The sequence below is a fragment of the Chlorocebus sabaeus genome, chromosome 4, assembly GCF_047675955.1.
Source record: "Chlorocebus sabaeus isolate Y175 chromosome 4, mChlSab1.0.hap1, whole genome shotgun sequence".
NCBI lineage: Eukaryota > Metazoa > Chordata > Mammalia > Primates > Cercopithecidae > Chlorocebus > Chlorocebus sabaeus.
In genome coordinates this window covers 94,023,901-94,047,983 of record NC_132907.1, presented here as the reverse complement: position 1 = coordinate 94,047,983, position 24,083 = coordinate 94,023,901, and the positions used below count along the sequence as shown (strand labels likewise).

Below are 24,083 nucleotides of genomic sequence, written 5' to 3'. Positions count from 1 at the left end.
GTGCTGTAAGATCAGTGTCCAGACACACAGCTTAATTAGAATGGGAGTTAATCCTGGAATTAGAGCTGAAGAAGTTTCTCGGAGAACACACACACACACACACACACACAATTTATTTTATTTTATTTTATTTTTTTGAGACAGGGTCTTGCTGTCGCCCAGGCTAGAGCACAGTGGTGCAATCACAGCTCACTGTAGCCTCAACCTCCTGGGCTAAAGCAATCCTGCTCCCGCCTCAGCCTCCCAGGTAGCCACAGCGCCAGGCTATATATATAGTTGTTTTTTGTTTTTTGTTTTTTGTTTTTTGAGACGGAGTCTTGCTCTGTTGCCCAGGCTGGGTGCAGTGGCGCAATCTCGGCTCACCACAAGCTCCACCTCCCGGGTTCATGCCATTCTTCTGCCTCACCCTCCTGAGTAGCTGGGACTACAGGCGCCGGTCACCACGTCCGGCTAATTTTTTGTATTTTTAGTAGATGCGGGGTTTCACTGTGTTAGCCAGGATGGTCTCGATCTCCTGACCTGGTGATCCACCCGCCTCGGCCTCCCAAAGTGCTGGGATTACAGGCGTGAGTCACTGTGCCCGGCCCAGGCTATGTATTTTTTAAGACTAGTCAAGTGTAGTAGTGAGAAGGGGGGAAGAGTGGAACAAGGTGTTTGATCTGTAACTGCGTGAGCAATCAAACGAGATAACTCACTCCCTTCAGACCAGCCGAACCCTAAAATTTTGTAAAATGCATGTATCACCTCACCCAACCTACTGTTTTCTCCTATTAAATTTTGAATGAAGTTTCCAGTCACAATCACAGAGACAAAACTTTTAAATTGGAGTTTTCAAAACCACGTGATGGTATTTTTAGTTTTAAAAGGTGTTCTAACAGTCTTAGCTTGGCTCTGGAGAGTAAAGACCCTCATGACTGATCTCAAGCTTCCGTCTTGGGAACAGGCCATCCACATCCCATCAGAATCATCAGAATCACCTTCTGTGCTTACGTTAAAGCTCAAACAAATACACGAGGGCAAGAAGGCCCTGAAGTCCTTGCCCCCTTGATGGAGCAGAGCCCATTTCGTCCATCCAGGAGCATGGCTGGGCGTTTAGGGGAAAGTAGTCGCAGCCCCACAGCCGAGACACTGACGTCACTGGCGGGTTAGCAAGAGGAACAACGGTGGTGCCTCCAGCCGACGGGCCTGCACCTTCAGGAAGTGGAAGGCTGATGTGTATAGAGAACCCCTAACTTCTAGAGCTGAAAGGAAACCAGTAACAACTAGTCTCGGAGGTGGAGAAACTCGTTTTTGTAAGAGATTTTACCTTCGGTGGTTAAGACCAGCTGTCTTTCCCTCCCCAGGAAGGAGGTCCGGGACCTGGGTCTGGTCGTCCTGGTGGACGCACGCAGGAGTCCAGCCGCCCCTGCCGTCTCCCAGGCCCTCGCGGGATTGCAGGTACGGCAGGGTCGTCACGTCCCTTGGGTGTGCAGAGCATCTCGGGGCCGTGTGCCGCTGGGGCCGCCCACATCGTGGTTCTGGAGTAGCCAGTCCATAGGCTTAGTGTGAAGATTCAAGACAGGCCCCTGTGCAGAGCCCCCTCCTTCTTGGGGTCTTCCCAGTGAGTCCAGCTCTTGCTCTCCGGGGCCAGAACACAGACAACACTCGGGAAGGTGGGCTTGGCCCATCCACTGGGGACTTGGGGAAGCTCCATGCTGGGGGCAACTGCAAACCTAAAAAGCAAAGCCAGCCAGGCCCAGGTGGGGGGCACCTGTCCCAGGAGGACAGCACAGCCCCATCCCTGCCCAGTAGGCTGCCCCTGCTATGCCCCTCCAGGATGCAGGGCACGGCATTGCCCTTCAGACAAAGGACAGAGGAGGAAGGGGCAGCCATGGCTCACTGCAAGGACAAACCAGGGTGGGGACGAACCTGGCAGCCCCAGACAGGGTCGGTGCCATTGCTACAGGACCCTGTAGCCTCAAACTCCCAGGCTCAAGCCATGCTCCTGCCTCAGCCTCCCGAGTAGCTAGGACCACAGGCGTGTGCCACCATGCCCAGCTAATTTTTTATATGTTTACTAGAGATGGGGTTTTGCCATGTTTCCCAGGCTGGTCTTGAATTCCTGGACTCAAGTGATCCACCCACCTTAGCCTCCTAGAGTGCTGGGATTGTAGGCATGAGCCACCGTGCATGGCCTAGGGGCCCTGCATTGAACCATAAGCAACATCCAGAGGAGATGGGAAGCACTGCAGATGGGAAGATGCCACTGCCTGAGCAGGGGCAGATGGGAGCCCAGAGATGGGGAGAGACCAGGGACGGGGGGTCCAGGGACAGGGACAGGGAGGGGACGGGGACAGAACCCGGGGTGCCCTCTCCCATGCCCCACCTGCACTCCACGAAGCTAAACCCATTACGCCCTTGCTGTCCCTGCTGAAGATGGAGGCAGAGGCTCCTATACTCACTGAGGAAACTCAAGTTTAGGGACACCAGGTGGCGGGTTGTGCCAGGAAAGACGTCAGTCAGGGACAGTGCTGGCAGAACTCACTCCACCGTGGAGTCCTCCTTCCTCTCCCCCTCCATGGGCCTCCCTCCTCTCCTGCATTCTGCAGTCCTCCCTCCTCTTCCTTCCCATGGTACTCCTTTCTTTCCCTCTCCACAGTCCTCCCTCCTCTCCACCCCCACAGTCGTTCCTCCTCTTCTTCCACCCTGCAGCCCTCCCTCCTCTCCCACACCCTGTGACCCTCCGTCCTCCCCCACCCCTGTGGTCCTCCATCCTCTCCACCTCCATGGTCCTCCCTCCTCTACCCCCATGGTGGTTCCTCCTCTCTCATATGCTGTAACCCTCCCTCCTCTCCCCACTATGGTCCTCCCTCCTCTTCCCTAACCCTGCAGCCCTCCCTTCTATTCACCCCTGTGATCCTGTCTCCTCCCGCCCACACAGTCCTCCCTCCTGTCCCCACTGTGGACCTCCCTCCTCTTCCCCAACCTAAAGTCCTCCCTCCTCTTTCCCTTGCAGTCCTCCCTCCTCTCCTCCCCCATAGTCCTCCCTCCTCTCCCCCCACCCTGCGGTCCTCCTTCCTCTTCCCTTGAGTCCTCCCTCATCTCCCCCCGTCCTCCCCCATAGTCCTCCCTTCTCTCCCCTGACCCTGTGGCCCCCCCATCCTCTCCCCCCACCCTGCGGTCCTCCCTCCTCTAACCCTGCAGTCCTCCTTCCTACCCCCCGCCACAGTCTCCCCTCTTCTCTCTCCACCCTGCTGCCACCACTTCTCTCCCCCACACTTCTCCTCTTGCATGGAGCCTGCCTCTTCTCGCCTTAGAGTGAACCTGCCTCTTGTCTCTCTCCTTACTGTCAGTCCTGCCTGTGGTTTCTTCTTACTTTTGCAGTACGTGGCTCTTCTTAGAAAATCTCAGTGTCCTACCTGAGACTTGGAGGAGACAGGCTCAGTCATGACCCGCCTTACAGAGTGGGATCCACTCAGGTTGGGTCCTGTGGTGGCATCCTCCAGAACTGCCTGGCAGAGTGGCTGGGCCAGCAGAAATCGGTTGGCCTGGGAGCAAGTGACAGGGACCTTAGGCTGGGCAAGGGGCTGAGGTGACTCCCCGAGGTCAGGAAGGGGTCACTGGGAGGAGAGAGCACAGGCTGAGGTCCAGACAGGAAGTGCCACGAGTTGGGTTGCACCAGCTAGGCTAGACTGGAGTCCCCAGTGCACAGACACTGTCAGGAAAGCCTCAGGGAGGCCCAGGGCTAGGGGAGTCATTGATCAGAGAGGTTCTGAGAGATTCTCAAGGCCTCCAAGAAAGGAACATGAGGCCCTGCACCACAGCATGAGCATGAGCTGTCCATAGTTGGGCACCTGGGCAGTGGTCTGTGCTTCACCTAGACAAAGAAATGGCAGTCAAGGGACAGATTCTAGGGGAGGAAACAAAGCTGACCCAGAGGTTACCTGGGCACAAGAGGAATCTGGAAGAGCCCATACCTGCTTAGCAAACCTAAGGTAGTGACATCAGGGTGGAAAAAAGAATACATATGTTTATTATTAGCATTCACCAAAAAAGGTTCACAGTGCATTGCTCTGAAGCTCAGTTAACTTCTCTAACACAAGGTAGACGCAGTGTGAAGTGCCAAAACTCAGTTTCCATACAATATTTTACAAGCATGTAAGTTCCTCATTGACTTTTTCAAAAGAAATTCATGTAGGAAATACGTCCTAACTCATTCTATGATGCCAGCATAACCCTGATACTAAAGCCAACCAAAGACACTAAAACTAAAGAAAACTGCAGAGCAATATCCCTTATGAAGGTCGATGCAAAAATCATCAACAAAATAATAGCAAATCAAATTCAGTAGCAGGTTGAAAGGATTATACACCCTGACCAAGTACAATTTGTTCCTGGAATGCAAGAATGGTTCAGGACATGAAAACTGATCAGTGTAATATACCACACAAATAGAATGAAGGGGGTAAAACACATGATCATCTCAATTGATGCCAAAAAAAAGCACTTGACAAAATTCAACATCTTTCATGAAAGCACTCAATAAACAAGAAATAGAAGGAAATTACCTCAGCATAATAAAGGTCATATGAAAAATCTACAGGAAATATCATACTCAATGGCAAAAAACTGAAATCTTCTCGTCTAAAATCAGGAACAAGGCAATAATGCCCAGTTCTATTCAACATATTACTGGAAGTTCTAGCTAGAGCAATTGGACAAGAAAAAGGGGTGGGGGGAAGAGGCATCCAAACTGGAAAGGAAGAAGTAAAATTATCTCTATTCCCAGATGATGTGATCTTGTATGCAGAAAATCCTAACAGTTCCACAAAAAAAGAAATAAAATAAGTTAATTCAGCAAAGTAGCAGGATACAAAGTCAACACACAAAAATCAGTCACACTTCTATATACTTGACAGTGAGCAATCTGAAAAGGAAATTAAGAAAACAGTTCATTTACAGTAGCATCAAAAAGAATAAAGTACTTAGGAATTAACCAAAGAAGTGAAAGACTTTTTCACTGAAAACTACAAGACAGCTGAAAGAAATGAAAGAAGATGTAAATAGAAAGATATCTCATGTTCAAGGATTGGAAGACTTAATATTGTACTGAAATATCAATACTACACAAAGTGATATATAGATTCAGTGCAATCCCTATCAAAATTCCACTGACATTTTTTGCCAAAATAGGAAAACCTATCCTGAAATTCATAGGGAATCTCAAAGGACTCCAACTAGCCAAAACAATTATAAAAACTAAAAACAAAGCTGGAGGACTCACAGTTCCTGATTTCAGAACTTACTACAAAGCAACAGTAATCAAAAAAGTATGGCACTGGCATTAAAAACAGACATATAGAACAATCGAATAGAAGAGAAAGCCATGAAACTAACAATCATATACATAAATGAGTTTTGAAAAGGGTACCAAGACCATACAATGGAGAAAAGACCATCTTTTTTAACAAATGGTGCTTAAAAACTAGATATCCACATGCAAAAGAATGAAGTTAGATCCTTACCTAAACACCATATAAAAAATTAAATGGATCAAAGACCTAATTGTAAGGCCTAAAACTAAAAAATGTTTAGAAGACAACATAGGGCAGAAACTTTCTAACATTGGATTTGGCAGCGATTTATTAGATATGACGTCAGCGGAACCAGCAACAAAAGAAAAAAAAGACAAATCAGACTTTTCAAAAACTAAAAAATGTTATGTATCAAAAGACACTACCAGCCAGGTGTGGTGGCTCTTTCCTGTAATCCCAGCACTTTGGGAGACTGAGGCAGGAGGATCACTTGAGCCCAGGAGTTCAGGACCAGCCTGGGCAATATAGTGAGACTCTGTCTCTATGAAAAAGAAAATTAGCTGAGCATGGTGGTGCATGCTTGTAGTCCCAGCTACTTAAGGGGCTGAGGTGGGAGGATCACTTAAGCCAAGGAGGTCAAGGCTGCAGTGAGCCATGAGCATGCCACTGCACTCCAGTATGGATGACAGAGAGACCCCGTCTCAAAACAAGTAAATAAGAAGACACTATCAACAGAGTAAAAAGGCAACCCACAGAATGGGGGGAAATTTTGGCAAATTATGTATCTGGTAGGAGATTAATATCCAGAATATATAGATAACTCCTAAAATTCAACAACAACAAAAACCAAACTGCCCAATTCAAAAATGAACAAAAGACTTGAATAGACATTTCTCCAAAGAAGATATATACATGGCCAAGAGCACATGAAAAGATGCTTAATGTCATTAATGATTAGAGAAATTCAAATCAAAACCTCAATTAAATACCACTTCCCCATGCGTTAGGTTGGCTATTGTAAAAGAACAACAAGTGTTGGCAAAGACACGGAGAAATTGGAACGCTTGCGCACTGTTGGTGGGAACAGTAAATAGTGACTCATTGTGGAAAACAATTTGGCAATTCCTCAAAAAGGTAACATAGGATTACCATATGATCCAGCAACACTATCTGGGTATATACCCAAGAAATTGAAAGCAGAGTTTCAAAGAGATACTTATACAGCTATGTTCATAGCAGCATTATTCGTAACAGCTAAACACAGAAGCAACCTTAGTACCCATAAACAGATGAATAGATAAGCAAAATGTGGCCTCTCCTTACAATGGAATATTATCCAGCCTTAAAAAGGAAGGAAATTCTGACATATACCACAGCATGTATGAATCTTGACATGTTGAGTGAAATAAGCCAATCACAAAAAGACACACATTCCACTTCTAAGAGTACTCAGAGTAACCCAGATCCCAGAGACAGAAAGTAAAATGGGGGTTGCCTGGTGCCAGGAGCAGGGGGTAATGAACAGTTTTTCTTTAACGGGTGCAGGGTTTTGGTTTTACAAGATGAAAAGAGTTATGGAGACGAACGGTGGTGGTGGTTGCACAACATTATGAATGTATCTAAGACTACTGAACTGTACACTGAAAAATGATGATAATAGTGTTTCGCCACAATGAAACAATTGAAAATACACACACCTCCGATAAAGGACTTGTATATAGAGTATATACAGTCTCAAAACTCAGTAATAAGAAAACAACCCAATGAAATATGGGAAAGGCTTGAGTACTCTTCCCTGAAGACGATACACAGATGGCAAATAAGCACCTGAAAATTTGCCCAACATCATTAATCACTGGGGAGATGCAACTGAAAACCAAAGTGAAACACACAGAAACAGCAACGAAGCTTGACAATAACAAATGCTTGGTACTGCTGATGGAAATGCAAAATGGTACAGCCACTCTGGAAAACACGTGCTTATCACATGAGCCAGAAATCCCACTCCTAGATTTATTTATCCAAGATAAATGAAAACTTGTGTTCACACAATATTTATAGTCACTTTACCCACGATTGCCAAAAGCTGGAAACAACCCAGTTATCCTTCAGCCGGTGAATGGATGAACAGATTGTGGTGAGGCATACCGTGGAATACTGCTCAGCAAAACAGAGAAACGAACCCTTAGTCTCCATACAGGGACGAGTTCCTAATGCACAGCGCTAAGTGAGAGAGGCCACTCCTGCCTTAGTCTGTTTATGTCTAGAAAAGGCAAGTCGGTGGAGGTGAAAGCAGATCAGCGGTTGCCAGGGGCTGGGCATGGGGAGGGCTTGACTACAAAGAGGCACGAGAGAATTTTGGGGTTGCTTAGTAGTTCTTTGTCTTGATGGTCGTGATGATTACATGACTATGCTTTCATCAAAACTTACAGAACTATTCACTGAAAAGGGTGAATTTTATTGTATGTAAATTATACCTCAATAAACCTGATTACATTAAAATTCATAAGGGCAAATAATTTACATTTCAGGGCAAAGTCAACTGTGTTTTATGCACTGTAGTTACTCTGAGAAACTTATGACAGAAGCAGTACCAATCAAAATTGGGCAATTCTGTTAATGAAGTTAAAAATTAGAAAGCTAATCAGTAATATTTATTTCTTATTTATTTCAGAACAACACATCTCCTATAATTCATAGTATCTTGCTGTTGATAGATAAAGAATCTGCATTTAGGCCTGACAAGGATGCAATAATTCAGGTAATGGTTTAGACTGTGGGATCTGGAGTGATAGATAAAATTAAACATTAAGGCACCTAGATGAGATTAAACACATGAAAGAATTTAGATAAGTTCTAATTGCATCCATGTGGGAGCCTGGAAACCTACTTGCTACCCCGTAAGTTCTCACAGGAGCCCTGCAGAGTATGCCACGAAAAACTTAAAAATGTGACCTTCTTCTCTACCGCATACGTTTTCTTTCCTTCTCTTTCTGTGTATTGTTCTCTTTTATCGGAAAACATCTTCATTTGGCCTCATTCTGAAAGGATATTTTTGTTACATCTAGAATCCTGGTTTGAGAGGAGTTTTGCTTTTCCCCTCAGCACTTTAAAGATACTGCTCTGTTGCCTTCTGGCCTCCATAATTTTAGAAGAAAAGTTCATCATAATTCAGATCACTGTTCATCTCTATGAAGTGTGTTAATTTTCCTTCGGCTGTTTCCAAGGTACTTCCTTTCTTTACAGCAAACTGACTGCCATGCGAGTGGCCTTGGTTTTCTTCATTATCCTGTTCTGGCTTGAACTCTTAAATTGGTGAATTCATGTCTATCACCACATTTAGGACCTTTTTAGCCTTTCTTTCTTTCTTTCTTCCTTCCTTCCTTCCTTCCTTCCTTCCTTCCTTCCTTCCTTCCTTCCTTCCTTCCTTCCTTCCTTCCTTCCTTCCTTCCTTCCTTCCTTCCTTCCTTCTTTCTTTCTTTCTTTCTTTCTTTCTTTCTTTCTTTCTTTCTTTCTTTCTTTCTTTCTTTCTTTCTTTCTTTCTTCCTTTCTTTCTTTCTTTCCTTTCTTCTTTCTTTCTTTTTTTTCATTTCGTGAGACAGCATCTAGCTCTGTCACCCAGGCTGGAGTGTGGTTGTGCAATCAGAGCTTACTGTAATCTCCAACTCCTGGGCTCAAGTGATTCTCCCACCTCAGCCTCCTGAGTAACTGGGACTGAAGGTGTGCACCCCCACACCAAGCTGCTTTTTTTTTTTTAAGAGACAGGGTCTTGCTGTGTTGCCCAGGCTGTTCTCTAAGTCCTGGCCTTAAGCAGTCCTCCCACCTTGGCCTCCCAAAGCTCTGGGATTGTAGGCATGAGCCACAGTACCTGGCCTAGTTCTTAAAATTTTTTTTCCTGCTTTATTCTCTCTCTTCTCTCTTTCTAGTACTTCAATTGCGTATACTAATATTGTCCCACAGATCTCTTAAGAATCTGTCTTTTTCTAACTTTTTTCCTCTCTAGTCTTCAGATCAGGTTGTTCTATTGATCCTGTCCTTAGGGTCACTGGTTCCTTACTCTGTCATCTCTTAAGCTGTTAAGCTCACTAATGTGGCTTGGCTCTGTGTCCTCACCCAAATCGCCTGTCAAATTTTAATACCCACGTGTGGAGGGGGGGACCTGCTGGGAGGTGACTGGACCGTGGGGGCAGATGCTGTTCTGATAGTGAGAATTTCTCATGAGAGCTGATGGTTTTAAAGTGTGGCCCTTCCTTACTCTGTCTCTCTCACCTGTGCCATGGAAGACGTGCCTTGCTTCTCTTTTGCCTTCTGCCATGATTGTAAGTTTCCTAAGTTTCTTCAGGCCAGAAAGACGCCCGTTTTCTTATTGTTTTTATATTTTATTTATGTTTTTAAATAAAATCGAGCTCCATTGCTGAGACTGAATTGCAGTGGTGTGATCACGGCTACTTGCAGCCTTGACCTCCCCAGGCTCAGGTGATCCTTGCACCTCAGCCTCCTGAGTAGCTGGGTCACAGGTGTGCGCTAGCACGCTCTGCTAATTTTTGTAGTTTGTTTTGTAGAGATGGGAGTTTTGTCCTATTGCACAGGCTGGTCTTGAACTCTTGGGCTCAAGTAATCCGCCTGTCTTGGCCTCCCAAAGTGCTGGGATCACAGGTGTGAGCCTCCACGCCGGCCAGATGCCCCTCTCTTTTCCTTTTTTTTTTTTTTTTTTTTTTTTTTTGAGACAGAGTCTTGTTCTGTGTTGCCAAGCTGGAGTGCAGTGGCATGATCTTGGCTCACCGCAACCTCCACCTCCTGGGTTCAAGCGATTCTCCTGCCTCAGCCTCCCGAGTAGCTGGGACCACAGGCGCATGCCACCATGCCCAGCTGATTTTTGCATTTTTAGTAGAGATGGGGTTTCACCATGTTGGCCAGGATATTCTCGATCTCCTGACCTTGTTATCCACCCGCCTCAGCCCCGCAAAGTGCTGGGATTACAGGCGTGAGCCACCGTGCCCAGCCCCTTTCCTTTCCTTTCTTTTTCTTTTTCTTTTTTTTCTTTTTCTTTTGTTTTACAAAGCCACCTGCTGTCAAAAGGATGCCTGTTTTCTGTTGGAGCTCAGCCACTTCCTGCTGGCAGTGGCCCTGAGGACGGAGCACAGCGGGAACTCGCCCCTGCTGGCCCCGCATGCAAGCGTTAGGTGCCCCCACAATAAGCCCAATAAGCCTGACTTGTCTCGGCTGCTGGGGCTTTCAGGAAACTGTCCTTATATTTTGTCCAGAGTTTGTGGGTTTTATCTGAGAAGGGCCACCTCTGCCGCACCAGGAGAACAGCCTTGACTCATTCATTCCCTTTTCCTTCTTTCTCCCCCCCCCGGTTTTTTTTTTTTGTTTTTTTTTTTTTTTATTTTTCTTCACCAGGGCCTTTCCTTCATTCCTCTTTGCTCCCTGCTTTCCCGTCTTCTCACTTTCATTACTGCACCAGACAGGTGCTGTTATCAGTGCCTCCAGCAAAGCAGGGGCGATACTCCCTGAGCCAGCCTCTCCATCCTCCGAACCCAGGAATGAGCCATTTACAGGGTTTTCCCCCAAGAGATGCATCTGGAGCCATGACCAACGAGTGCCTCTTCTTGGCAGTGTGAGGTCGTGAGCTCCCTGAAGGCCCTGCACAAATTTGTCGACAGCTGCCAGCTGACCACAGACCTCGACGGCTCCTTTCCCTACAGCCACGGTGACTGGATCTGCTGCCGTCAGGTGGGCTCAGCTGCTGCACATGCCACAGTCTCTGGGGACTTTCTGTCATGTGGATGTTTTCACTCAAATTTGAAAAGACATCACCATCCCTGATCTCATGCTTATTACAGTCACCATTCAGGTCTTGGTGTCTCCACAACCACGTCGTGGTGCATCTGAGATGCCAAGCCTGGGTGGGAAGGGCACTGCTGCCCCGGAAGTGTCTGTAGATCTCAGGGACCTTCACACATGGGAGCTTCCCAACCCGAGATCAGTTTAAATGCAGGAACTGGAACTCACAGCTGCTTACTTTAGCATCTAACAGACCGGGTCCTTATAATCTCCCTCTCAACTCACGACAGAGGCTGGAACACTTCGCTGGAAACTGCGAAGAGGCCATCACTTTTCTACAGAATTCGTTCTGCTCCCTGAACACCCACAGAACCCCAAGTACAGCCCAGGTAAGTCCTCACACTGGCAGGTAAGTTCACTTCATGTGACAGGTAGGTGGGGGCATAAAGGTTTAGCCAAACATGAAAATAAATATTTGGTTCACCGTCATCTGTAGCAGAGATTTTCAAATTCTTTTTCATTATCCTGTTTAGGCTTGAACTCTTAAATTCCCTCTCAATTCACAAAAGACCATTTCCTCCCCTTTGTCACCAAAAACGTTCACCGTACCCAGAAGGAAAACTGTGTCACTGCACTTGACGGTGTGCAGCGGCGTGAGCAGCGGCGGCTGCCAGGAATGAGTCACTCCAACAAGACAGACGCGGGCTGACCACAGGGCTCTTGACAGCCCAGCCGCCAGGCCGAGGGGCCCAGGGTCTGTGGGTGAGGCCTGCATGTCTGTCCCTGGTCTAAATGGCAGGTTCACCTCCTACAGTTGAGCTTTGAGCCCCCTTCTTCTCCCTCGCAGGGGTCTTACCCTGGGGCCAACCCTCCCTGGGACAGTCTGGACCATCAGCTTCAGGAGTGGGCACGGTCATGCCACCAGGCCTGCAGCTTGATTTACGGAAGCAGGAACGTGGGTCACACTCCACATTCCTGCCACTGTTGCACTTGGGAGGACCTGCCCCTTGGAGGAGAGGGTTAAAGGCGTGTTCCTCCCCACCCCATGCAGGAAGTTGCCGAGTTAATTGACCAGCACGAGACGATGATGAAGCTTGTCCTGGAAAACCCACTGCTTGTGTCCCTCAGGCTGGAGGGGGGCACCGTCCTGGCACGGCTGAGGAGAGAAGAACTCGGCACAGAAGATGGCCGGTGAGTGCTCACGGGAGCCACGCTGGGCCCTGGCCCATCAAGGGGGCTGCTCAGGGGAGTTTGCAGCCAGGAGGCGTAGCGCTCTGCTCCAAGGAGAGCCCTGCCTGTGCTGGGTCCAGACCTCCGTTCTGACAGCCACGCTTTGCCTGGGTCTGAGCTTTTCCACATTTACGGGCTCCAAAGATCAAGGAGCCGGCTTCTGGGGACGCTCGGTGGGAGGTGGCCAGAGTGCGCCAGAACGAGCTCATTCTTGACCTGTGCTTCCTGGGGAGCTGTGCCCACCCCCAGCAGTCCCCGTGTATCTCAGCTGCACGCAGCCAGTCCAGCCTAGGCTATGGGTCCCCTCCAGGCGCCTGCATCCCAGGCCGGCCAGGATGTTGGCAGAACGCATGCGGCACGTCTGTGGCCCGCCTGGGCTGTGGGCCTCCTCCTGGGGCTCCCGGTGCCTTCTGGCATGAGGGAACGGAAAGAGCAGGGTTTTTACCTGGGGTTGTCACCAAGAGCAGATTCCTCCAGGGGCCGCCGGGGAGCCTGAGGACTGCCTTCTCTTCCTCAGGGACACCCTGGAGGCTGCCACCAGCCTGTACGACCGAGTGGATGAGGAGGTGCACAGGCTGGTCCTCGCCTCGAACAGTCGTCTCCAGCAGCTGGAGCGCCTCCGGGAGCTGGCATCGCTCCAGGACGGGAATGACCAGGTCAGAGCTGCAGGAAGAAGGCAGCCTGGTCAGCGTCCCCTCCAGGCCAGGCTGGCCAAGGCGACCCTCCCACCTTCACACTGCGTCTTTAGGGCCTTGACCTGATTTCCATCTGGAACGAAATTACGTCAGGATAGGGCATGCCTTGCTGCTTGTGTAAAAAGAAATAAATTTTATTTTTTACCTGAGAGATACTGGATCAGTGGAGAAAAAAATTTGTTTAATCCAGAGGAGGCCAAGGAGAAAAATAATTTCACACTGTGTCTTCTGATGTGACCCGTGTGAACGGCTGGGTGTATCATCTTCCGGATGCTTTCTCCACGTGCGTGTGCACACGGTGGCCGAGGAGCCGAGGTGAAACCGCACAGGTAGAGGGTCTGGGCCGAGGCTGAGGACGGCAGCCGGGAAACAACCTCCAGGTGACCTCGGGAAGTGGCTCTGGAGGCCACGGAGAGGCGCGAGGTTTTAAAGAAAAGAGGACGAGTTGGGAGGGGTGACGACAGAAGTGGCTTTTCATGATTCTCTGGGTCACAGAAATGGCATTGGTGGGTTGGCCACGCGCTGCTGGACGACAGGGTGTGAGTTGTGGTGTCCAGTGTGCGCCGTGGCTGGGGTTAGTGATAGCCCTTGGTGGACACACTGCAGAATCTGCGGTTCATATAGCAGCGGCTCTGAAATGATTGCTTAGCTCGGGGGGTGCCAGCAAAATGATTGCTTAGCTCGGGGGGTGCCAGCAAAATGATTGCTTAGCTCGGGGGCACGGACAGCGCTGCTGCCTCACTCTGGTGCTCTTCTGGGCCTGACAGTTTAAGGGGCGCACGCTCAGATGAAACGTTTCTCTGTTTTGTTGCATATAAACTCTTCAAAACTTGCACATTTTTATTTAAATCCTTATTATTTTATCAACAACTGTTATTGCAATGAATGTGCGGGTGAAAGCCGGCAGCATGGAGAGGCGTGCAGCGGGGCTGGAGGCATCCCGTCTGCTGACAAGCTCCCCCGGCCTTCAGGTCCACGCGCTCGCCCTCACGGGAGCCTCCAGACAAGGACGTGAGGCGACGTGCTCGCTCCTGGCCTCCCCACTACTGACCCCAGCTCCCAGGCGTTGGCCAGGGGCCCAGCTGGTCCAAGCCCTGGGGTGGGAGCAGGAACCCCACACCAGGCAAGTGGAGTCAGGCAGAGCTGCAGCCACCAGCCAGTCCGGGCTGTCTCTGTGCCCTCTGTCCTGGGGGTCTCCCCCATCTCCCCCTCCTCCCTCTGCCCATACTGGGGATCTTCCCCTGTCTCCCCCTCCTCCCTCTGCTCGTCCTGGGGGTCTCCCCCATCTTCCCCTCCTCCCTCTGCCTGTCCTGGGGGGTCTTCTCCATCTCTCCTCCTCCCTCTGCCCATCCTGGGGGTCTCCCCCATCTCCCCTCCTCCCTCTGCCTGTCCTGGGGGGTCTTCTCCATCTCTCCTCCTCCCTCTGCCCATCCTGGGGGTCTCCCCCATCTCCCCTCCTCCCTCTGCCTGTCCTGAGGGTTTCCTTCATCTTCCCCTCCTCCCTCTGCTCGTCCTGGGGGTTCTCCCCCATCTCCCCCTCCTCCTTCTGCCTGTCCTGGGGGGTCTCCTCCATCTCTCCTCCTCCCTCTGCTCTGTCCTGAGGGTCTCCTTCGTCTTCCCCTCCTCGTTCTACTCTTTCCTCGGGGGTCTCCCCCATTTCCCCTCCTCCCTCTGCTCTGTCCTGGGGTCTCCTCCATCTCCCTCCCGACTCTGCCCCGTCCTGTGGGGTCTCCTATTTCCTGTACCCACGTCTTCCTCTTTTTTCATTTACTTTGGTGTTTTATGCAGAATAACTTCCAGGACTTCCCAGAGAACGGGATCTTGGGATGAGCATTTTTGAGGCCGTGGTACCTAAAAGTGTCTCTACTCCACCTTCACGGCCAGCAGTCCCTTCAGTTTCCCTTCGCCAGCTGGAAGGCCCTGCACCCGAGCTTAGCCTCCGTCCCACTCCCGGCCTTCCACCTGCGCCCTGCTTCTCGCTGGAAGCTGCAGACTTTCCTGTCGTCCTCGGGGCTCTGGAATCTGAGGGTCGCCCAGGTGCGCTGAGGGCAGGTTCGCTGAGGGCAGGTGTGCTCTTTGCATCTGCACCGCACCCCTCTCTTCTTGGACTTCTGTGACACGTCCTTCGTCCTTCGTGGCGCTTGCGTTTCCCACGGCTCCACCCTTCAATCTGGTCCTGGAGTTTTCTGTCCTGTCGCCTCAGTTCTCCCCACCGCCAGCTGTGTGCTGTCCTTGTAAGGCAGACATTCTCAGCTTTACCCTCTGACTCTATTATTGAGTTTTTGTTTCTGCTCTTGCTTTTTAACTCCATGGGCTTGTTTGTTTTCTGAACGATCCCCTCTCTGTACTAATCATGACGCGTGCACGGCCTGTGGCTTCTGCGGGTGTGGTCTGGCACCGGAGGCTTTCCTGGCCCCCCTGGTTAGGAAGCCTGTGGCCCACGCATCTGTAGCATTTTCTCCCTGGTGATCTGATTCTTCTCCTCTAATCTCGGCCTGAAGCGGGTGCCTGGCCACAGCTCAGTGTTCACTTGCTGCACTGCCTGGATCACCCCAACCCGGGAACAAACCCCAGGCCCTGTGGAGCAGGCGCCCCGGCTCCTTCCCTCCCGCACTCCCTCACGCCGTCCCGTGGAGTCTTGGGACTTCGCCTCTGCTCTCCTCAGGCCCTGCCAGTCCCGCCTCCTTCCTGGCCTCCAGGTTTGTGCCCTGGCTGCTCTCTGCCCACTGTGCTGAGGGTTACACACCTTGGAAGATGCCGGCAGGGCTTTAGTGGTGTCTCAAGAGGACACATATCTCGCTCTGCAGTCTTCACACAGAAACTCTACACGTGACCGGATAGGTGGTCCAGCTATGTATAGGTGCACGTCTGTCTCTGTATATTTAACCTAAGAAGTGCGTGCACACTGTGGGAAAATCAGAAACAAATAGATTTTCACACACAGGATGATGCATGTGGTGGCCTCAGCACCCTGTGCGTGGGCGTGCGCTGCAAGCTGGGTCCCCGAGCCGTGTTCGCACTGATGGTCCTGGGCTCCTCCCTCTCTGCCGTTAGAAGCGTCCCCATGTTGAACATCTCTGTGTCTCTGCTTCCTTCACAGCCCGTGGGTGTTGACTCTGGATACATTCCTAGGCTCGGATGGCTGGGTCAGGCCATTCGTCTTTGGAGGTTTCCATGCATGGGCCGTGGCACTCCAGCCGCACCTGCCTCCTGCCGGCCACCCCGCGGGGAAATGGAGCCCCTCAGCAGTGTGCCCTCAGATTTTCTATGCTACAGCTGGACATTCTCTTCACACGTTTATTATTTTTATTTCTGTAGTGAATCACTTGTTCATGCTTTAGACAGTTTTTCTAGGGTTGATCGTCACTTCTGTCTGTGTTATACGGATCCTTCATGTTCCACTTGTTTTCCCAGTTTATCATTTGTCCTCTAGCTTTGCTTACCTTTTAAACAACCCTTTCCACTCTAAGGTTATAGAATTATTAGTATATTTCATCACAGAACCTTTACGACTTGAATTTTTGTATTTAAATCTTAAAACCAGTGACAGCTGATTTTTCTGCAAGGTTGGAGGCTGGGCTCTGGCTCTGCGCCACCCCCACTCGGCTCTGCCGATGCCGCACCTGCCCCTCACCTGGCAGCTCCAAGGCTCCGCCCATGCTCCTAAGAATCAAGGTGCTGTGATTCTCTTCTTGACTCTGGCTCTGTTTAAAGACAGCGTACGCGCTGGTCTGTCTCTTCCCTGCTGCATGTCTGGGGTCATTGGGTACCTTTCTGATGGTTATGGATCCAGCCAGCTGTTCTCTTCTCCACAACAGGCCTCTCATCTCTGGGCATCTGACCCCCAGTCGCCCCTGGTGTTGCTGTTTAATGACAACATGAAGGGCTTACCTCTGACATTTCCACTGAGTCCAGTGGTAAACGCCTCCAAAATAAGAACCTTGGTCTTGTCACCAGGGTGTGTAGCCACAGGTGCTCTGCCCAGCAGGGCTCAGCCAAGGGCTCCCCCGTCTTTCCCAGGCAGCCTCAAGGGGCCAAGCAGCCACTTGCCTGAAGAATATTTCTGGAATATGTTTACCATATTAACCAGTTTCAAAGTGGAAAGTCCTGGGTCTATTGTTCAATGATTTTAATGTCCATTTCCAAACAATGAAAATAGCCTAGAGCTTGAGCCTCAGAGGCCTGTGACCACCTCTCATCAGTCGTGTCCATTCACGGGGGTTACGCAGCCAGGCCGTCAGCCCTGTGCAGCGTGTACTCAGGACAGGACCAAGACGCATCCGTCCCTGGGTCCTGCTAAATCCTAGAGTGTGACTCCTTCATGTGTTTAAATATAAATGTTCTTCCCCTGTGTAGATCAAATCACGGTTTGGAAAAGAACTAGAGAAATTCCTCGGTCCTTTGGTGCCTGCTCTTGAGAACGGGAGGCAGTGGCAGGCAGCACTGTGGGCCGTCCCAGCCTTGGTGTTGGTGGCTACACGCAGACCCAGCCCCCACCTGGAGACACGAAGGTGGAAGCGCCAGGCTTGTACTGATCATGTGTTCCTTGGGTGCAGCACTCCTGCCAGAAAGGACTGCAGCTGGTGAAGGAGAACCCGCATGATACAGAGGAAATGGTCCAGGATTTCAGAAGGGGCCTGAGCGCCGTGGTCAGCCAGGCTGAGTACGGGGAGGGAGACCTGGCCAGGTGGCCCCGCCCATCCGAGTTGTGCGAGATGGTAAGAGACCCAGTGGGTGTGCGTCCCAGGGATCCCGGCTCCTTAGGCTGTGGGCATTTACGCCTCCCCGCACAAGTTGGAGAGGGTGGGCCAGGCTCTGGGACAGGCCGGGTGCCTGCGATGGAGCCCCTGGCCACTGCACCCACAGCTCTCTGGAGAAGGCTCTAAGTTGACCTGTGAAGCATTCGATATTGTACCAAACAGACCAGCCGACATTTCTCTGTGTGTTTAGTGGCTCAGTTACAAAATTCCACTGACTGCCCAAAACCCCAAACAAGTGCTACAGCAGATTGCACGCCTGCAAGCTCCCCCGCGCCCGGGACCGCACGCCGGTGAACTCCCCCACGCCTGGGACCGCACGCCATTAGGAGCTCACCTGTCAAGACAGCATTTGAGGGGGTCATGGGGTGGCCAGCGCAGGGTAGAGCCGTCTGCCCCGTCATGCCTCTCTCAGCTCACAGGATGTGGCACCTACACGGTGTCTTCACGTGGTCCTAGGACATCCCCCATGGTGCCCTCTGGCATAGAGAACAGACCCCGTAGGGTCAGACACAGCCCACCTGCCCTTCGGTTGAACCCGGCCACAGCCCCCACTGGCTGGGGGGGCTGCCTCTCCCTCTGCTGTCTGGTCCCCTGGTCCCTGACTAGGCTGACCTGGGAAAGCAGTGCCTGAGCTGGCTCTGGGGCGGTCCCTCCTCCACTGCACTGAGCAGAGCCCTCCTTGTCCCACAGGCGAGCAGCTGGATGGGGCCCCTGGACCTGGAGGCTTATCCTTCCTCACCTGTGGCTGAGTGTTTGAGGAGCCGTCACCAGGAGGCTACCTCGGTGGCTGCAGAGGCCTTCCCCGGGGCAGGTGTGGCAGTGCTGAAGCCTCAAACCCTGGGGAGACCGTGGGCATCGCAGCAAGACCTGTGGCTGCAGTGCCCTCAGACCCGGCTCCGGCTGGAAGAGGCCCTTTCTGAGGCCACCCCAGGCCCCAGCTTACCGCCCCTTGCCCAGAGCCCCCCAAAGCATGAGTGTGCTCAGGAGGCCATGAGGAGGCCCCGTAAGCTGCCCTCAGTTCCCAGCACGGACACTGAGGATGGTGCCTGGAAACCCGGCCTCCCTGGACGAGCGCTTCTGTGTGGACAGGACGGGGAGCCCCTGGGCCCAGGGCTGTGTGCTCCGTGGGACCCAGTGTCCCCCCTCGGGGGCCTTTCAGGAGCAGCGGCCACCACGGCCCACCCGGAGGACAGCTCTGCCTGCTCCTCTGAGCCCACCCAGACCCCGTCCAGCCGCCCCAGGAAACATCCCCAGAAGAAAATGGTAAAGAAAATGCAAAGTTTCGAGATACCTCAGCCCGACAGTGGCCCCAGGGACTCCTGCCAGCCAGGCCATACCGGTGTCTTCAGCAAGGGCCTGGAGGTAACCAGCACTGTGGCCACAGAGAAGAAGCTCCTGCTGCGGCCTCAGGCCAGGAGCCCCCCGGTCACTGGGAGCCGGAGTCTGTCCTCTCCCTCGGGGCTCCACCCTGCTGAGGAGGACGGGAAGCGGCAGGTGGGCAGGTAAGGTGGACATCCCCCTCCTCTCGTCCTAGCAGCCCTTGGGGATCTAGAAACCCAAAGCCATTGTGGCGTTAAACTCTCTTCTGCAAAGTAGAAAGTAAATCCACAGACATCCCTCTGGGTCCACCTGCCCGGTCCAAGAAGAAACACAGTTTTAAAGTAGATATGAGTTACCTGCCCCCGTGTTCAGAAGGGACCACTGAAAACTGCCTGGATGGTGTGTGTGAACCCGCACACACTCACTCTGATGGTTAAGTAACCGTGTGACCAACTGTAGTTATTTTCAGCCCACTTACAGAAAATTACAGGCAGCAAATCAACCCCCGATACCAAGAAGTTACCTTAAAAATACGTTTTAGAAAGTCTCTAAGTGTTAGGGGTAAGAAGGTGCACCCGTGCGTCCATTGCCTCACTGAAGAGGCCCCTTCTCACTTGTCGAGCCTGCAAAGGACGCTTCCACTCACAGGTAAGGGTGGGCGGGCTCGGCCCCTGCGTAGGCCGGATGCCGTCTGAACCTCCATCTTCTGCCCATGTGGTGTGGCCGTGAGGGCTGGAGGTGGAGAATTTCAGGAGATGCTTTGTCATTTGGTTGGCTTCTGCGTCTTGGGCCGACAGTCTCCAACCTTTTTGGCACCAGGGACAGGTTTCATGGAAGACAATTTTTCCACAGACCGCAGGGGTTGGGGGGATGGTTTTGGGATGAAACTGCTCCACTTCAGCTCATCAGGCTTTACGTTCTCATAAGGAGCACGAAACCTAGACCCCTCCCGCGCGCAGCAGCGTCCGTGCTCCTCCGAGACTCCACTGCCGCCACTGATCTGACAGGAGACGGAGCTCAGCTGGTAACTCGCTGCCTGCCGCTCACCTCCTGCTGGGCGGCCTGGTTCCCGACAGGCCACAGACGGGCACCAGTCGGTGGCCCCGGGGATTGGGGGCCTCTGCCTTAAGCTCCATAGAAAGGATTTCCTCCTCATGCCCTGATCGCAGGTTCAATCTGAACGGAGAAGGCCACAGAACACTCTTCTGAAACACACCTTTAGGTTGCCAAACCTCAGTATTTACCTTGTTAAGGGTAAAACTCCAGGTAGAACATGAAGTTCTGGTTTTTACCATTGGTGTGAGTGATCCAGGGATATCTGCCGGCTGGGCCTGAGTACAGGCTGGCCCTTCCGAATCGGTAAGAGGAACGCCAAGTGCTGTCCCTGAGTCTCAGCAGGTGGCTGCACTGATGATTCTGTCTCCACTGAGCCCATGTTTCAGGTTTGGGTGGCAGCAGAACACAGGAGGGGGGGACCCCCACCCACCCCTGTGTGATTTCCAGCTGTTGCTGCCTAGTGAGTGCATTGTCCATTTGGTCAAGACCAAATCAAGACCATCCTCGTTCTGATTTTGTTTCTGGATATTTACTGAGGAGGCTTTTGTGTGGGTCACAACATTGGGCCTCGGCCTTACCGCCTGTGCTGTGAGGGCCAGTTCCTGACCAGCCAGGAGGTGCTGTGTTCTCAGAAACAGTGAGAATCTGTCAAATCTGTGATGCGGGAGTGCAGGGGACAAGTTCTGCAGCTCTGCTATGAATGGAATGTGCGTTCAGCAGCATGTCTGCCCTCAGCTGTGCTTCCCATCATTAGCTGCTTTTAAGTTTTTCCAACTTAAAAAACAAGTAAATACAAATAATGGTAGAAAAATAATCTTCCAACTCCCATTGGTATCATTAGGATCGAGTTATTTAAGAAGGTTGGGGGTAAGATGCTATCGAGTAGAGCAGAAAAGCCGTGTACCTCACTATTTATTAGGGAAGGGCCCCCGGGTCACCAGTGGCCCTTTGAAAGTGCAGTTGATGGGTGGTCAGAGCTGCAGAGCTGTGGGACACGCTAGACCCCACCCCAGCAGAACCCAGAGAACCTTCTCCCGGGGAGTCCCACAGCCCAGGCCAGGCTTTGGCATTCACGCTGCCCGAGTGTGGGCCCTGCCCTCCAGGCTCAGTTGCCGAGAGCGACCAGGTGGCCACACTCCAGCCAGCTCATGAAACCGAGCCACCAGCCTAAGCGCCCCGCATTTGTTTATGGTGAATGGATGCTTAGCATGTTTTTAATGGTAAAAAAAAAAAAAAAAAGGAAAATGCACAAAAGAATAGCACTGATTTGGGAAGCCCGGTTTGGGCCTCTATGATCCCAGCACCGCTGTTTTGCATGTGAGGAACCACCCGGCCAAGCTGACCACACCGGCCAGCCCACCTCTCCACTCTCAACACGAGTGGGTCCTCCGGGTCCTGCCAGCCCTGGGGATACAGAGGTGGTGAGACTCTGGGCAGCCGCGGAGGAGCCCACATCTCCTGCAGACGTGTGTTGTCAGGAAGGGTTCTTCGAAGACTCAGCAGTGCATCGGAGGCTCACCCCTCACGGGAGCAGTGCCCCTACAAAGCCTGCTCGGCGGCCCCTCCTCAGGACCCTCGTTCAAGGCAGGGAGACCCCAGCCGAGGGTGGGGCAGAGGGTTCCATCGACGGCCGTCCCTGGGGCCTCGCCTGCTGTTGTCCACCTCTGGGCCGTCCTGCGCCCCCAGCCTTGTTCTCTGGCCGCTGCAGCCCCCGAGTCCCCTTGAAGCTGCTGCGTAAGGTGCTGAGCCCCTTGGGTCAGGAGTGACTGCCGCGGAAGCCGACTCTCAGGAAAATCTCCTGGTCGGTCAGCAGTGGGCGTGGATCCGAAAGCTGTTTTCTCACGAAATTTCCACCACAGCCTTCCTTGCAGAAGCGCTGCTGCTGGAAGTGTTTGAGTCATGTTACCGCTAAAATCAAACCGGCTGGAACGAGAAACGTTACGTTCAGAGTTTCCGTTAGGGAGCCTGGGAATCTCTTTCTTGGTTTCCAAGGGGATCTGTCCTCTGAAAAGGCCACGATCAATAATATGGAAATGTTCCACGTGACAAGCTTCTTTTTGAAATATTGTCCTTATCTTTTCAAGTTACTGTGTATCAGGGGAGCAGCTCCAGGTAACAGGGAGAGAATGAGCCGGGGTGCAGGTGAGTCACTCCCTGCTGAGGACGTGTGGTCGACTGGAAGGTTTTTTTCTTTTTTGAGACAGAGTCTCGCTCTGTTGTCCAGGCTGGAGTGCAGTGGCTCAGTTTCGCCTCACTGCAACCTCCACCTCCCGGGTTCAAGTGATTCTCCTGCCTCAGCTTCCCAAGTAGCTGGGACTACAGGTGCACGCCGCCACCCCCAGCTAATTTTTGTATTTTTAGTAGAGACGAGGTTTCACCGTGTTGGCTAGGCTGTCTCTATCTCTTGACCTCGGGATCCACCCACCTCAGTCTCCCAAAGTGCTGGAATTACAGGCGTGAGCCACCGCGCCCGGCCAGAAGTTTCTTTATTGTGAATCCCACATGTGCCCATGTGCCTCTGGTCCACGTGTGACCGTGCTCATGCCTCTGGGTCTTCATGTGTTTCTGTCTCAGGCGTGAATTGCTTTTAATAACGCGTCCGTGGGGGGCCATGTGCCCCCGGGATCTCTGTGTCTTCCAGCAGCCGACTCAGGCACATCATGGCCGAAATGATCGCCACGGAGAGGGAGTACGTCCGGTGCTTAGGATACGTCATCGACAACTATTTTCCGGAAATGGAGAGAATGGACCTGCCCCAGGGCCTTCGAGGGAAGCACCACGTTATTTTCGGCAACTTGGAGAAGCTCCACGACTTCCACCAGCAGCACTTCCTCCGGGAGCTGGAGCACTGCCGACACTGCCCCTTGGCCGTGGGCCGCAGTTTCCTGAGACACGTGAGTACAGGCCGTGGCGTGGACGACGGGTGGCGTGGACGACGGGTGGCGTGGACGACGGGTGACGTGGACGACGGGTGACGTGGACGACGGGTGGCGTGGACGACGGGTGGCGTGGACGACGGGTGACGTGGACGACGGGTGGCGTGGACGACGGGTGGCGTGGACGACGGGTGGCGTGGACGACGGGTGGCGTGGACGACGGGTGGCGTGGTGGGCGAAGCCGCTGTCAGGGAGGCGAGGCCTACAGCGCCCATGTGTCAGGCGGTTGGAGTAGCTTCAGCCCAGGTCTGGGAGCTGGTCCTGACAGGATGATTCGACCAGCCAACAAACAGACACCCCACACGGATAACCTGTGGGTCTCCAGTGCCCAGTGCTTTGCAGGTGGTGTGACCAACTGCATCCCTGCTGCCCCTGGAGGCGGGGGCTCCGCGGACACCATCACACCCGTTCCGCCAGCAGCCTGCTCCTTTACCACTTCTGGCTGAGAGGCCAGAAGCGGTTCCCAGAATCACCTTCTGGGGAGGGGCCAGGCTTCACCCCTTTGCAAGCCCCCTGCCCCTGGGTACCCCATTACCTGCCAGAGGGACCAGCCTGTCCCGTTCTGAGAATTCCCTGTGAGGCTTTCAACTGGAAGCACGTTGAATGTACAGACTCAGTGGTCTCTCCTCGTAAGTCACTTCTCAATGATGAACGTGGAATCTCTCTGTGTGAGAGTCTTTAATAAAGTTTTTAATTTACTCTGGAAGGAAACTGACAGGCTTTCTGAGTGCTGAGTGCTGTGGGCAGATGGGACGTGTGTCCCAGACCATTGAGCACAAATTATCACAATGAAAACAGCCGTGGACAAAAGAAGCTCATGTTCCATCTTTTCAGTGTTCTTTCTTTTTTTTTCCCTTCGATATGGAGTCTCGCTCTGTCTGGCTGGAGTGCTGTGGTACAATCACAGCTCACAGCAGCCTCCGCCTCCCGCGTTCAGGTGATTCTCCTGCCTCAGCCTCTTTAGTAACTGGGACTACAGGTGCACGCCACCGGGCCTGGCTAATT

The 24,083-nt window shown here is 52.1% G+C and overlaps 1 protein-coding gene across 1 annotated transcript in view; it reads left to right on the top strand.

Moving 5' to 3' along the window:
• Positions 1-24,083, top strand: part of PLEKHG4B (pleckstrin homology and RhoGEF domain containing G4B) — an 88,584-nt gene that overhangs the window by 51,076 nt on the left and 13,425 nt on the right. The window contains exons 6-14 of the mRNA XM_007961049.3: positions 1,344-1,437; positions 7,969-8,055; positions 10,914-11,030; positions 11,372-11,470; positions 12,133-12,272; positions 12,829-12,967; positions 17,563-17,724; positions 18,457-19,268; positions 22,784-23,036. Of these exons, the coding sequence (XP_007959240.3) occupies positions 1,344-1,437; positions 7,969-8,055; positions 10,914-11,030; positions 11,372-11,470; positions 12,133-12,272; positions 12,829-12,967; positions 17,563-17,724; positions 18,457-19,268; positions 22,784-23,036 (1,903 nt within the window). The remainder of the gene's footprint in view (positions 1-1,343; positions 1,438-7,968; positions 8,056-10,913; positions 11,031-11,371; positions 11,471-12,132; positions 12,273-12,828; positions 12,968-17,562; positions 17,725-18,456; positions 19,269-22,783; positions 23,037-24,083) is intronic.